This window comes from Diospyros lotus, chromosome 9, assembly GCF_014633365.1.
Source record: "Diospyros lotus cultivar Yz01 chromosome 9, ASM1463336v1, whole genome shotgun sequence".
Taxonomy (NCBI): Eukaryota; Viridiplantae; Streptophyta; class Magnoliopsida; order Ericales; family Ebenaceae; genus Diospyros; species Diospyros lotus.
In genome coordinates, this window is record NC_068346.1 from 35,367,414 (window position 1) to 35,382,993 (window position 15,580).

General features: G+C 34.0%; 2 protein-coding genes across 3 annotated transcripts in view; one reads left to right on the forward strand and one right to left on the reverse strand.

Moving 5' to 3' along the window:
* The window catches only part of LOC127810089 (heavy metal-associated isoprenylated plant protein 43-like), a 72,416-nt gene that overhangs the window by 15,235 nt on the left and 41,601 nt on the right, over window positions 1–15,580 (reverse strand). The window lies entirely within an intron of this gene.
* LOC127810091 (heavy metal-associated isoprenylated plant protein 43-like) lies at window positions 12,796–13,574 on the forward strand. The gene is made up of 3 exons (XM_052349346.1): window positions 12,796–12,839; window positions 12,928–13,003; window positions 13,098–13,574. Exons 1-3 carry the CDS (start codon window positions 12,834–12,836, stop codon window positions 13,370–13,372), a joined length of 357 nt encoding a protein of 118 aa, XP_052205306.1. The 5' UTR covers window positions 12,796–12,833; the 3' UTR covers window positions 13,373–13,574.

Sequence of the window (15,580 nt, forward strand, 5' to 3'; positions counted from 1 at the left end):
GTTGCAATTGAAAGATTTATAATAAAAAATAAATTTACAATCTTAAAGTCAATGGGATAATCAAGAAAAAACGATAAAAATTGAGAAAAGAAAATTGGAAATAATGGGAAGAGATAACATAAAAATTGAGAAGAGAAAATGGGAAAGATAAAATGTTAGAAATTGATTGTTGGACTAGATGTTTGTGAAAATTTGGACTGAAAGTTAAATTTTATTTTGAGCTCAATTTTTTTTAAAAATTATTTATTATTAAAAAAATAATAAAAAATATATAAAATTATAAAATTTTGAGGTCTTCATAAGCAGAGCCTTAGGTGGCCGCTTAGATGACTTCATGCATGGTCGAGCTAGCTCTACCCTCAGTGAACCCTTTTGTTCCTCCACAGATACTTCTACAATACCTTTTCAGCATATCCTAATGAAAAGTATTGTTCAGAATCAAATTTGAATGAAGATGATAAAGCTGATACCTTCAAGTTTTGTGGCTGCTTTCAGTACCTGAGTCTTGCATTTCTTGCAGGAGATGCTTGAGATGCTGACCTTCAACTTTGTTAGCTGCAGTAATATAATTATGCATGGAAACAGACCAACAAGAGATGAAGGAAACTTGAATGAGTGCACCAAAAGGTGAAGTATTATTATCGTATTACCTTCATGGCAGTTTGAGGCAAGAAGCCGGTGAGGCTGCAATTTTGGAAGAACATGTAGGCTGTAGCTGATATTCAGGCATTAATGCCACGGCTCCGGCGTTCTGACTACTACACAGACATGGAATCCAGGAGCTGGCTGCCAAGGAAAGAGCTGGGCCAGGATTCTGCAGACTTGTGAAGGATCTTGTGGTTGGACGTCATGGCTATGGCAGCATCAAGTTTCTGGGAGAAACAGATGTGCAGAAGCTTGATCTGGATACCTACATCCACTTTAACGACCGTGAAGTGATTGTCTACATGGACGAGAGCAAGAAACATCCAATCGGACAGGGTCTCAACAAGCCTGCAGTGGTCACTCTCCTTAACATCAAATGCATTGAAAAAAAGACAGGCAAACAGTACGTCGATGGACCTAAGGTTGAAAAGTACAGAGAGCTTCTAGTGAAGAAAGGAAACAAACAAGGTGTGGAGTTTGTGTCATATGACCCTGCGGAAGGGGAACGGAAATTCAAGGTCCAGCACTTCAGCAAATACGAGTTTGGAGATGACAGTGAATGGGCAGATGGTTTCTCAACTTTCTTTCTATGATTGCTGGTGCAAGTAGATATCTGTACCTTTTCAGTTCGATTATATTGGAAAACTCGAGTCTTTGTCGTGGCTGCATCCAGTATGGTCTTTTATTCTTGTTCTTTTCTTTGGAATTGTTTGGATTTGGAGTCCGTATACTTGTGAGTACCTTGGAGTCAGTCTCAAACTGCAATTATCCGGCAATATATGGCTTTTGTGAAACCAGTCAATTACGTAATATGCAACAAATAATAGCCACAATAGCGTGGCGGCGGATTTGTTTCCACTGCCACGCTAGATTGTTCCCTTTCCTTTATTTAATATAAATTCTAGAGAATTCTATCAAGAGTTGGAATTTTCTAGAAATATGCAACAAATAATAGCCACAATTGCATTCTTGCTGTCCAAGTTTTTCTAATTTATCTAGAAATTCTATTCTAGTTTTTTTCTATCAGTTATCACTCCTCCTGGGTGCGCATTTCAGTAACTCCAATCATGTCTTGTAGCTTGAGAACCTAGTCTTCTTGTCCTTGAACCACAAATCTTTGAGGTTGCTCCACGTAGATTTCTTCTTTGAGATAGTCATTTAAGAATGCCAATTACATCTTGTTGATAGATGTCACTTTTTCTGTGCCACAAGGGCTATCAATGCCCTTATAGTGTCAAGTCATGCTACTGGAGCAAATGTCTCATTGCAGTCGATTCTAAATTGTTGTGAGTATCCTTTTGCTACTACCATTGTCTTGTCCTTTCGAATTGTGCCTGTTAATATTATGTGATTCAAAATATTTTTATCAGATTTCTGACATGCTGTTACATGTTGCTGAGATGTATTTTTTATATTTGTTTCATTTAAATATAAATGTCTCATTATATGCTGTTATATATATATATGTTGTTAATATATATCAGCTGCATGTTATTTGGGCTGTTGTGTTATATGGGCCGAGCCCATATTATTTCCGTGTTGCCTCGTGTGCTGCTGGCCGAGCCCATTCCTGTTTAGCCCATGATTGGCGTTGCTATAAAAGAGCAGCTCGATGCCCTAATCTCTAAGAACTCTCTGATATTTGTCTTGTGCTCTCTCTTTGAAAACCCTAAGTCGGCGATTCTTGAAGCAAGACACTATTCGTGAATCCTTCGTTCTGATCTATGTTTCATTCGATTCTTTGGTTGCTTCCATGGTAAGATCTGACGGTAAGAACGACTATTGCTTAATCTCTATTTGTTTTTTTTAAACGTCTGAGGCGTGAGAGGTTGTAAACTGATAGAACAGATCTTTACCTTGATCGTGAGATCGGTATAGAACAGATCTATCTTGATCTTGTTATTTTCGTTTCTGTTTTTCAGTTGTATTGCAATACTGTTTCTATTTTATTGTTCACGGTCTTGTAATCGTTTGTAAACTTGAGATCTAGTGGATTGACTAAAGGTGGAGCCTCTGCCGTGAGTAGGATCTATTGATCCGAACACGTATATCACTGTGTCTTGCATTTACACTTTTCTGTTTAAAGTTTTGGTTTATTGTGTATCGCGCTTAATCTGTGTTTGGCTGAGAAATCAGGTTATATAAAACCTACAAGTGGTATCAGAGCCACGAGGTTCTAAGATCCCGGTCAGACTGTCTCAGATCCAAAAGGTAAAATCTCAGATCTGGTAAGAACTTCAAAAACTTAGGGTTTTTTCAAATCTCTGTTCTGCATGCTCTAATCCAAGCTGTACTTTCTTGATCTTGAATAAGTAATCTATCATTTACTTTATTCTGTAACATTCTTTACCTTATATTCTTGTCTGAATTTGAAAATCCAAACTCTGGTTTAGTTAATTTCTGGAAAAATTAAATTTCAAATTCTTATATTCAAAACTTAAATAAGATTTATATCTTATCTGTTCCTCATACCTGTTAGTTCTTATTTCTACTTTATTCCTATCCATAAAATGGCTCCATCTAAGTATGAATTAGATAAGTTTGATGGTAGTGGTGATTTTTCGTTATGGCAAAAGAAAATGACTGCAGTATTGGTTCAAAACCAGTGCTCTGAAGCACTGGATGAACCTTCTGCAGTTGAGAAGGATAGAATAGAATCTCCACCTACTCCTGAAATGCGAAAAATGGATAGGTTAGCTTACAGTCTAATAATCCTAAATCTTTCCGATAAAGTCCTTAGACAAGTAAATAAGGAGAAGACTGCTTTAAAGGTGTGAAATAAGTTAGAATCTCTATATATGACTAAGTCTTTAACAAGTAAGATTTTCTTAAAAGAAAGACTGTTTGGTTTTAAAATGAATACCTCTAAAACTCTAGAAGAAAACCTAGATGACTTTAATGTCATTATAATAGGTTTAGAAAACATAGATGAGTGTATCTCTGAAGAAAATCAAGCTGTAATTCTTCTAAATGGTTTGCCTGAATCATATAGAGATTTAAGAACTGCAATGCAGTATGGTAGAACTTCTTTATCCTTAGAGGATGTAGTATCTGCCTTAAGATCTAGGGATCTTGAAGATGATAAGAAAGATAAGAAAATAAATAGTGCTGAAGGCTTAAATGTAAAGGGTAATTGGGAACAGAAATCTAAGAGCAAAGCCAAAGGGAATTCAAGGGATAGGAGTAAAACAAGGTCAAATTCTAAATCAAGAGGAACAAGTAGAGGATCCTCAAAAATAAGAACCTGTTGGTATTGTAAGAAAGAGGGTCATGTAAGAAAGAACTGCTATAAGAGAAAGAAAGATCTAGAAAATGAAAACTCAAGTAATCAGGATGCAGCAAATATTTCTGATGGATATGATAGTGTAGAAGGCCTAATTATAACAGAACATACCATAGATAATGAGTGGATTTTAGATTCAGGTTGCACTTTTCACATGACACCTAGGAAAGACTGGTTGCTCAACTTCCAGCATATAGAAGGTGGTAAAGTCCTAATGGGTAATAATCAATCCTGCAATGTAACCGGTTTAGGGTCAGTTAGGTCTAAAATGTGGGATGGAACATATAGGACTTTAGACAATGTGAGGTATGTGCCAAACCTTAGAAGAAATCTTATTGCTTTAGGTATGTTAGATTCTAATGGGGGGTCTTATAAGTCTGAAAATGGGGTCCTTAAGGTGTTTAAAGGATCCATGGTAGTTCTTAAGGGAATCCGCAAGCAAGGACTGTATGTCCTTCAAGGAGAGTCAATCTCTGGGTGTGCTGCAGTTTCATCTTCTGAAATAGATGACACTGTGTTGTGGCATAGGAGGCTAGGTCATATAGGAATGAAAGGACTACTAGAATTAAGTAAGCAAGGAATCTTAGATTCCAGGAAGATTGGAAACCTAGACTTTTGTGAGACATGTGCCTTGGGCAAGTCTCACAGGTTGCAGTTTGCTTCTGCAACTCATAAGTCCAAAGATGTTCTAGAGTATGTTCATTCCGATCTTTGGGGATCTCCCCAAGTCCCTAGCTCCCTTTCAAGTGCCCAATATTTTCTTTCCTTTATAGATGACTATTCTAGGAAGGTTTGGGTCTATTTCCTTAAGTATAAGAGTGAAGCTTTTGCTAAATTTAAGGAATGGAAGACTTATGTAGAGTTACAATCAAGCAAGAAAATAAAGACCCTTAGAACAGATAATGGCCTGGAATTCTGTAATCAAGAATTCTCCAATTACTGCACACAAGTAGGCATTGCAAGGCATAGAACATGCAGTGAAACACCTCAGCAAAATGGAGTTGCTGAACGCATGAATAGAACCATCCTAAACAAAGTTAGATATTTTTTAAAGGACTCAAACTTGCCCAAGAAATTTTGGGTTGAAGCAGTTTCAACTGCTTGTTACCTCATAAACAGATCTCCTTCATCCGCCATAGAATTTAGAACTCCTGAGCAGCTATGGAGTGGGAAAATCCCATCTCTTAACCATCTTAGACCTTTTGGATGTATAGCTTATGTCCATAAGAAAGAAGGGAAGTTAGACCCTAGAGCCAAGAAGGCTGTATTCTTAGGATACCCTCAAGGGGTAAAATGATACAAATTATGGCTGATTGATGAAAAGAAAACTGTTATCAGCCGGGATGTAGTATTCAAAGAATCAGAATACTATATCCCAAATAAGGTGGTAAATGCTAAGGAAAGCCAAGCTGATAAATTTCAGCTTGAGGTGGAAAGAGATAGAATTAATGAAAATCTAGTAGAAACTGACCATGAGAGTTATCAAGAGTCCAGTTCGCAAGACTTTGCTGAAACTGAAATAGAGAGTGAGGATAATGAAAATTCAGCTGAAACCATTCCAGAATTGGATGATTATGTCTTATCTAGGGATAGGGTAAGAAGAGAAATTAAACCTCTTTCTAGGTATGCTCATGCTGATGTGATTGCCTATGCTCTTAACATTGGAGACTCAATAGAGCATGAAGAGCCTCTTAGTTATCAAGAAGCTTGTTCCAGTAAGTATAAAACTAACTGGTTAAAGGCAATGAAGGAAGAGATGAAATCTCTTCAAAAGAATAAAACCTGGATTCTTGTAAATAAACCTAAAGACCAGAAAGTTATAGGTTGTAAATGGATATTTAAAAGAAAACCAGGTATCCCAAGTGTAGAACCAGCCAGATTTAAGGCTAGGGTAGTTGCCAAGGGTTTCTCTCAAAGAGAAGGCATTGACTACCATGAAGTATTCTCACCTGTAGTGAAGCATACTTCTATAAGATTAGTTTTAGCCTTAGTAGCCTTAAATAATCTAGAGCTTGAGCAATTAGATGTTAAGACTGCTTTCCTTCATGGAAACCTAGAAGAGAAAATATATATGGACCAGCCTATAGGTTTCATAGAAAAGGGAAGGGAGAATAAGGTCTGCTTGTTACAAAAATCCTTATATGGTTTAAAGCAATCTCCTAGACAGTGGTATAGGAGATTTGATGAGTTTATGCTCAAAGAGAATTACACTAGGTGTAACTTTGACCACTGTGTCTATTATAAACAGCTTAAAGAAAAACTGTTCATATATCTCCTTATATATGTTGATGATATGCTTATTGCATGTAAAGAGAAGGGAGAAATAGATAGATTGACTCAAGCATTAAAATCAGAATTTGAAATGAAAACCCTAGGAGCAGCTAGGCGTATCTTAGGGATAGATATCACTAGAGATAGAAAAAGGGGTACATTGACCTTATCCCAATCAGGCTATTTAAGGAAAGTGATAAGCCTCTTTGATATGGAAGGCTGCAAACCTGTTTCAACCCCCATACCTCCTCATTTTAAGCTCCAAGCTGTAAAAGGAAACTTACCTGAAGAAGAAGCTGACTACATGAAGAAGGTTCCCTACTCTAATGCAGTGGGAAGCCTCATGTATGCCATGATAAGTACCAGGCCTGATATAGCCTATGGGGTTAGCCTAGTAAGTAGATTCATGTGCAATCCATCTAAGGAACATTGGTCAGCTGTTAAATGGGTCCTTAGGTATTTAAAGGGGTCGGTGAATAAGGGTTTAGTGTTTAGATCAAATGTTGAAAATTCTAGCAGCATTAAGGGTTACTGTGATTCTAATTTTGCAGCTGATTTGGATAAGAGAAGATCCTTATCAAGATATGTTTTCACTTTGGGTGGAAATGTGATAAGTTGGAAAGCAAATCTCCAACACATAGTGGCGTTATCAACCACTGAGGCCGAATATGTAGCATTAACAGAAGCTATGAAAGAAGCCATCTGGTTGCAAGGAATAGTTAGAGAATTAGGTTTAGGTAACCAAATTCCTAAAATTTATTGTGATTCCCAAAGTGCAATACATCTCTCAAAGAACAGTGCCTTCCATGAGAGAACCAAGCACATAGATGTGCGTCTTCATTTTGTTAGAGATATTATAGCTAAAGGTCAGGTAAAAATAGAAAAAATTTCTACCTTGATAAATCCTACAGATATCCTAACTAAATTAGTTCCTGTAGTGAAGTTTGAGCAGGCTTTGGACTTGCTCAATATTCTTCCAACGTAGCTGTGGAAGATATGCAGGGGTCTCTAGTCATCATCCACTATTTTTTAATCCATTCTTGAATCAAGGTGGAATTTGTTGATATTATGTGATTCAAAATGTTTTTATCAGATTTCTGGCATGCTGTTACATGTTGCTGAGATGTATTTTTTATATTTGTTTTATTTAAATATAAATGTCTCATTATATGTTGTTATATATATATGTTGTTAATATATATCAGCTGCATGTTATTTGGGCTGTTGTGTTATATGGGCCGAGCCCATATTATTTCCGTGTTGCCTCGTGTGCTGCTGGCCGAGCCCATTCCTGTTTAGCCCATGATTGGCGTTGCTATAAAAGGGCAGCTCGATGCCCTAATCTCTAAGAACTCTCTGATATTTGTCTTGTGCTTTCTCTCTGAAAACCCTAAGTCGGCGATTCTTGAAGCGAGACACTATTCGTGAATCCTTCGTTCTGATCTATGTTTCATTCGATTCTTTGGTTGCTTCCATGGTAAGATTTGACAGTAAGAACGGCTATTGCTTAATCTCTATTTATTTTTTTTTAAACGCCTGAGGCGTGAGAGGTTGTAAACTGATAGAACAGATCTTTACCTTGATCGTGAGATCGGTATAGAACAGATCTATCTTGATCTTGTTATTTTCGTTTCTGTTTTTCAGTTGTATTGCAATACTGTTTCTATTTTACTGTTCATGGTCTTGTAATCGTTTGTAAACTTGAGATCTAGTGGATTGACTAGAGGCGGAGCCTCTGCCGTGAGTAGGATCTATTGATCCGAACACGTATATCACTGTGTCTTGCATTTATACTTTTCTGTTTAAAGTTTTGGTTTACTGTGTATCGCGCTTAATCTGTGTTTGGCAGAGAAATCAGGTTATATAAAACCTACAAGTGGTATCAGAGCCACGAGGTTCTAAGATCCCGGTCAGACTGTCTCAGATCCTTCTTCAAGTGACTTTTTCTTTTACAAATTCGACATTATTATCGACTTGTTTTCCTTGACTTCCTCTATTTCTAGAATTTTCTTTAAGTTTTCTCTTATTTTCTTTAAATTTTTGAGACTGCATATTAACTTTAGATTGAAAGTGATGTGGATGAGATGCCTTTAATATTTTATGAAAGTTGTGATTTGGGTGATTAATTTTAAAGGCTAATTTTAAGGGAATCGAGCTGAGGATTCAAAGTCACCAGTTTTGCTGATGAGGTCCGTGCTTTTTCGGGCAAATTCCTTCGTTTAAGCTTCAAAATTAGCATTTTTGCTATTTTAGGAAATAATTGATTTGGGAATAACTTCCATTAGGGAATGAATTTTAATATACTGTTTTGGGGGATTTTATTTATTTCCATCTAACTTTGATCTTGTAATGAAAACTCAATCTTGCCTTTTTGGTAAGATTTGGGTTTTAGGGTTTTGGGATGTTTTTTCAATTTCCTAATCATTAATGTAGCCTATAAATGCTATGTTTATAGGGGTTGATTTGAAAATTCCAATAAATTTATGTTGACATTTTCTCCATAATTCTCTTCAATTTTTCAGTATTCTTTAGAATCAACGAATCATTGATTGAGTCCTATAATCCGACATTCGTGAGTGAATCAACGGGTTTTAGAAGGCTTCCGCTACGTCAGAAAGGCATTCTTCGTGTCAATTTCATAATGCCTTTCTAATCTTTGTTCATGAGCTTCTAGTGAACCCATTAATTTTGCAGCTATTAATTTGTCTATATCTTTAGACTCCTCAATGTCTACAATAATCGGGTCATATTTTTCTGTACATGTAATTAGAATTTTTTCAAAAATTTTATTTTCAAAAATTTCATCCCTATAAGTTCTGAGTTGATTTACCACTTCATCCACCCTAGAGTAATATTGTTTTGCAGTCTCAAAATCTTTCATTTTTAGATTTTCAATTAAACTTCCTTCTCAAAATTTGAAGTTTGCAAGTTCATACCTTGTTGATGCCTTTGAACTCCTCCTGCAACTCATCCCAAGTCGCTTTTGCAGTTTCTGCTCCCATGCTCCTCGAAAAGTATTCATCGGTCAGGCTCATTTGTAGAGCTAGGAGAGGTAGAGAATATTTTTGTTCATTCTTTTTTAGTTCCTTCTTTTATATTGTAGATAAAGTGGAAATATCATATAGGTTAGTGTACCCATTATTAACGACATCCCACAAATTTTGGGCATAAAAGTACGTCTTTATTTTGATAGATTAAAAATCATAGTTGTTGCCGTTAAAAGTTGGAATTGGAATGGATGAGTGGAATGCATTGACCATTGTGTAAGCTTATGCCCAATAAATATCGAACATAACTTTAATACCACTAGTATTTGGTTGAATGAAATGAGTTAATTTTGTGAAAGTTGGTCGGGAATGGTTAGTGAATTTTGGAAGGACTAATTTTGAGGAGCTAGAAGAGTGGTACTCAAATTGAAAGGCTATGAAAGTTGAAGAAGAAATAAAACAATTTACAAAAGATGGAGATTTGACTTTTCAATAACTTACTTGATTTTCTTTGATTGCTTGATGCAAAATGCATACATAGTTCCCTATTCCTAAGCTTAAGTGTGGCGGTAGATTTGTTTCCATGGCCATACTACATTTGTTCCCTTTAATTCCCTTTATTCAATACAAACAAAGTTGGCTCGTGCATGAAGTCATTTAGGTGGCCACCTAAGGCCCTGCATTTATGAAGGTCCTAAAATTTTATAATTTATATATTTTTTTCTTTTTAATAATAAATATTTTATTAAGAAAAATTTGAGTTCAAAATAAAATCCAACTTTCAGTTCAAATTTTCAAAGACACCCAGTCCAACAATTAATTTACAACGTTTTTTCTTCCCAATTTTTACATTCTCTTTTCCCATTGTTACAATTTTTATCGTTTCTTTTTGAATATCTTATAGACTTTAAGACTGTAAATTTCTTTTTTATTATAAATCATTCAATTGTAGTCCTAAAAAAATCTCAATGTTCCCAATTTTCTCTTCTCAATTTTTACCATTTCTTTGTTTATTATAATAGGTTGTTTGTTTTATTTTGATCTCTCAGACATTATATTTTAGATGAAAATTTACTATCGTTAAACTTTAACTTTTTTTTTTTAATTTAATGAAATGACGAAATTTTTTAGTAGAAAGGTGTATTATTTATTTTTTTATAAAAAAAATTAATACTCTTGAGAAGTTCTCGACAAACTTTTTTACCTAAGTCCCCCAAATTGGTTGAGCCACTCTAGGAAGGGGCAACACATGACTGTAGCCGAACCGACCGAATACTCATTGCTAAAGACCACATTAATCATTATGATAATTTTGTTTTTTAACTTTGTCCAACAACTTTTTAATTATATTAACAGCATGCACCGACTCTATCCCTAATCAAAATAATTCTACATAGTTGTAAATTTATATATGAAGAATCCGTACACCTGTAGTTGTAAATACACTTGAATTTGCATTTGTATAATTATTTATTTGCTTGTATAAAATTAACCATTTATATTTAAAATAAAAGACCTGAAAAATTATTTACATTTATATTTATATTATATTTAGAATTGTATAATTACTTATTTAACCCCTAGTGTACATAAATGTACATACATGTTATATATATTAGAGGGATGGCTCGTATATATAAAAAAATTAAAAAATTTAAATAAAAGTTTATTTGACAAGTGATGTGCTAATATTTTTTACTTAATTTTATGTTTAATTCTTATATTTTATATGTTTTATATATTAATTTTAGGTAATTTATTATGTTGACAGAATTTGAAGGAAAAGTAAGAACAACAAAAATAATAAATTTTCGTTGCTCAAGGGTTTGATTAAAAATAAAAACTGGATTAATTGGAATTTCTAAAAATTCTAAATATATATATATATATATGTGTGTGTGAAAACCCTATATGCCTACTTTTCTACGCTTCAAACACTGTATAAATCTGAATTTTCTACAGAAAGTTATGGCCGTTAGAGTGACAAAAGATCAAAGATTTAAAAAAATCTGTATTGCCTACAAATTTTTCATTCCATTTTCTCCAAGTTGGATTGATTTGTAGATGAATTAATGAGCCTTTTTAAGTTGTTTAGAGCTTCTTATCTCTTAAAGAATTAGGATCAAATTGACCAAAGAAGTCCAGCCAAAAAGTCTAATCAAATTAAGTCCATATATATTACAAAAATCTCTAAATTGTAATTCTTGATATTTTGAAGAATTATTTTATATTTTTCTTTGAGTGTGGGACTTAAAATTTTGAGTGGGCATGGGTATAGTTTGATCCATGTTTTAAGGAGAAAATTAAGGAAAAAAAAAAGTGATGAGTATAAAAAGAGAAGGAATGTTGAAAAATTAGAGAGTTGTAGGTGAGAAAGCTTAAAGGATATTGGAGAATTGAATCATTTTTGGTGGAAGATTTCTTGTATTTCTTTAAGAATTGGTGATAATATTTTTGGTAAAAGAAATTCTATACATCAGAAGAATTTTATTCTCTTCTTCCATTTTCTTTAAATCCTATATTTATCTTCTTTTATTTTGTTATGAATTTTATCATTTGTAATATGAACTAAACTCTATAACTAGGGCCTTTTGATGTAACTTAAATATGATAATTTGATTTTCATGGATTGATTTTTTTTTTATTTATGCAAGTGTTTATTATTGTGCTTAATGCTATCAAATACTTCGCCAATATTTGATTGATATGTTGATATTGATTTAGACTAAAAAGAAAAATCTATAACTTGATCTAGATAATAAACACCACAGGAATATAATTAGAACGGAAGTAAAAATTTGACTTATGTGATTAATTATCTTTACATAAATAATTAAATTTAGATCATCAACCATTTAAATTAAATTAAATTATTTGGATGAAATTGAAATACCCTAATACTTTTCAAAACTTAAACTTCTTTATATTTATTTTATGTGTTATTATTTTATTTTATTTTATTAAATTAATTAATTTATTATTTAAATAATATTTAATTTAATATAATTTTAATAATTATGAATCGATTCTTATGAAAACAATACTTTTACTCACTACTTTGTAACATGTGCAATCCCTGCACTTGCCAAAAATCACTATCAAAAATCACTATCAATAAGTAAAGCTCCTCGTCGTCAATTGATTGATGTAACATCTCTATAGATATAGACTCTCAACCCTTCAGTTGGCAAGTTCATATCACTTTATTGACTGAGTCTTTAAAATGAACTTATTTCATTAGTAATTATTATTTAATATAATAACAATAAATAATAATTGAAAATTAAGACTAAATAAAAAAAGGGCTGAATTCCCTAATCAATAAAATTAAGAATTAAGTCTGAAAATAAAAAATTAAGTGAGAATTAAGTATTTTGTAATCTTACTATTGCCAGTAAGAGCAAAAGGCCAGTCACTAAACATCTTGCTTAGAAAATTCAAAGGCCAGGTGCAAAACATGTTATTGAAGGTCCTCTTTCATTGGCTCATTTCGTACTATTGCTAACTTGTAGGCCAATAATGCCCATCCACTAACTTGTCGGCCAATAATGGCCTTAAAACAGCAAGTTATTTTGAGGTGTATAAATAGGAATGAAATGAGCCCACAAGTTCAATATCCAGCTTCTCGTCTTCACCAAACTACTGCCATGAAGGTACGTAATACGGTACCTTTTGGTGCACTCATTCAAGTTTCCTTTATCTCTTGTTCATCTGTTTCCATGCATATTTACATTACTGCAGGTAACAGAGTTGAAGGTCTGCATCTCCTGCGAGAAATGCAAGACTCAGATACTGAAAGCAGTCACAAAACTTGAAGGTATCAGCTAGGTTCATCATCTTCATTCAAATTTGATTATGAACAATACACTTTTGATTATTTTAAGACAAATTTATAAGCACATGCTGAACAGGTATTGTAGAAATATCTGTGGATGAACAGAAGGGGATACTGAAGGTGGTTGGGGACGTTGATCCAATTCAAGTAGCAAAGCAAGTGAGGAAGACTGGGAAGACCGCAGTTTTCGGCAGTGTTAGCGAACCAAAGCCAAAGCCGGAGCCTAAGCCTTCAAAGCCTACGGAGCCTAAGCCTCCTCCAGCAACTCTGCCTCCTTGTTGCAGTGCCTGCTGCCGCCTTGTCGAGGTGCGCTATGAGCCTTATGGTGGCCCCAACTGCTCCATTATGTGAGAGAAAGGCCATGCAACTGCTAGCAGGATCTGTTGATTCGGCCAAGAGATTCCATGCTAGATCTTCTGCAAACAGTTTATCATCATTCTGTAGAGCTAAATAAGATGGAACTTAGCTGCTTGTGAGTTCAGTTGAGATGTCTGCAGGCTTCAAAAGTTGACCTGTGACCTGGGTTTCACTAAATTACAGCATAATATTCACATTTTGAAAATTACACTGACCTGCCATCCACTAAATGGGCCGTTAAGAAATTCAAATGGGTATATAAAATGTTTAAGAATACAGCATATATAACATAAATCCAACAGCAAGGGTAATCCAGTACGGCCTTTGAACAGTAAGGGTAGTCGGCGTAATCTTGAAACGTGAAATATGCTGCACATTTCTAGAAAAAACTAGAATAGAATTTCTAGCTGAAATTAGAAAAACTTGGACAGCAAGAAAGCAATTGTGGCTATTATTTTGTTGTATATTTCTAGAAAGTTCCAATTCTAAATAAGTGATAGAATTATCTAGAATTTGTATTAAATAAAGGGAAAGGGAATTATGTATGTATTTTGTATCAAGCAATCAAAGAAAATCAAGTAACTTATTGAAAAGTCAAACCTGCATCTTTTTTAATTTGTTTTTTCCTCCCCCAACTTTCATAGTCTTTCAATTTGAGTCCCACTCTTCTACCCCACAAAATTAGTCTTTCCAAAATTCACTAACCATTCCTCACCAACTTCTACAAAATTAACTCATTCCATTCAACCAAATACTATCAATAGTATCAAAACTACATTCGATATTTATCAGGCATAAGCTTACACTATGGTCGACGCATTCTACTCATCCATTCTAATTCCAACTCCAACTTTTAACAGCGATAATTATGATTTTTGGTTTATCAAAATGAAGACGTACTTTTGTGCCCAAAATTTGTGGGATGTCGTTAATAATGGATACACTAACCCAAATGATATCTTCACTTTATCTATGACACAAAAGAAGGAACTAAAAGAGAATCAACAAGCTGACAATCTGTGCAATGGCAGTAGGAAAGAAGAGGCTTTGGAGATTTGGGTTTTGGATCTGGTTTCGGTGGACCAACACTGATGATCTCTGCTGCCTTTCCAGTCTTCATCACTTGCTTTGTCAATTTAACTGCATCAACTTTCCCCACCACTGTATGCGTTTCCTTGTCACCATCCACCGATACTTGTTCAATACCTGCATTCAATCAAAATCTTAAACTATCTTGTCTTAATAATCATTTCTACAAGTTGTTTCTGAAATAAATCATATAAATAGTATGAGTTGAAGGTCGAAGCTGATACCTGAAAGTTCTGCCACTGCCTTCAGCACCTGAGTTTTTGTTGAGATTTGTGATATTTTTCTTTAATTAAAGTTGGTTTAATTTTCTGATTTTCATTTGAGTCTCCACCGTTATATTTTTCATTTCTAACTGAAGTTTGGCATTCAAATTTGGAATGCAAAACATCCCACATTTAAAGTTTTATTTATAGCTTTTCAGTTTTTATTTGATGAATGTTATGTATTTAAGTTCTGTATAAATAAGACTTCATTTTTATCTTTTGTAGAAGTGTGAAATTTAACGTGAGTTTTCAATTTAATAAGAAGAAGTTATCTTTATTCAAGTTCTTGTTTTATTCTTCTCACATTTTCTTTTTATTTTTGTCTCTTTGTTTAACATAACATTGAGACTTTACTATTGCTTCTGCAATACCTTCATTTATTATTTTTTCAACAGTGGTATCAAAGTCTTAGATTTAAAGGGTTGTGATTTTGTTTGAGAGAAAGAGAATTCCAATTTTATACTTTACAACATGTCTTCTAATTTTGGTGTTTCCACCCCCCCCCCCCTAATTTAATGGTGACAACTATCAATTTTGGGTTGTTAAAATGCAATCCTATCTCAAAACACTTGGCCTTTGGGATTTTGTTTTGAATGATGTTGATCATCCAGCATTGGGAGCAAATCCAACCTTGAATCAAATAAGACAACACGAGGAGAAGCACTACAAGAAAAAAGTATTTTAGTGACGGAATTATTCTGTTGGTAATTAGCGACGGATAGCGACAAAATTTATGTCGTTAATTTTTTTTTATATATTTTTTAAATTTAGCAACGGAATTAGTGACAGAAACCTCGTCACTAAATTTAGCGACGGAATTGGCGACGAAATTTCCGTCGCTAAAAAATAA

Bases quoted from the DNA above. Each gene is read 5' to 3' on its own strand.
- LOC127810091 (XM_052349346.1), top strand. The intron at 13,004-13,097 runs GTATCAGCTAGG...CATGCTGAACAG, and splicing joins AGCAGTCACAAAACTTGAAG to GTATTGTAGAAATATCTGTG.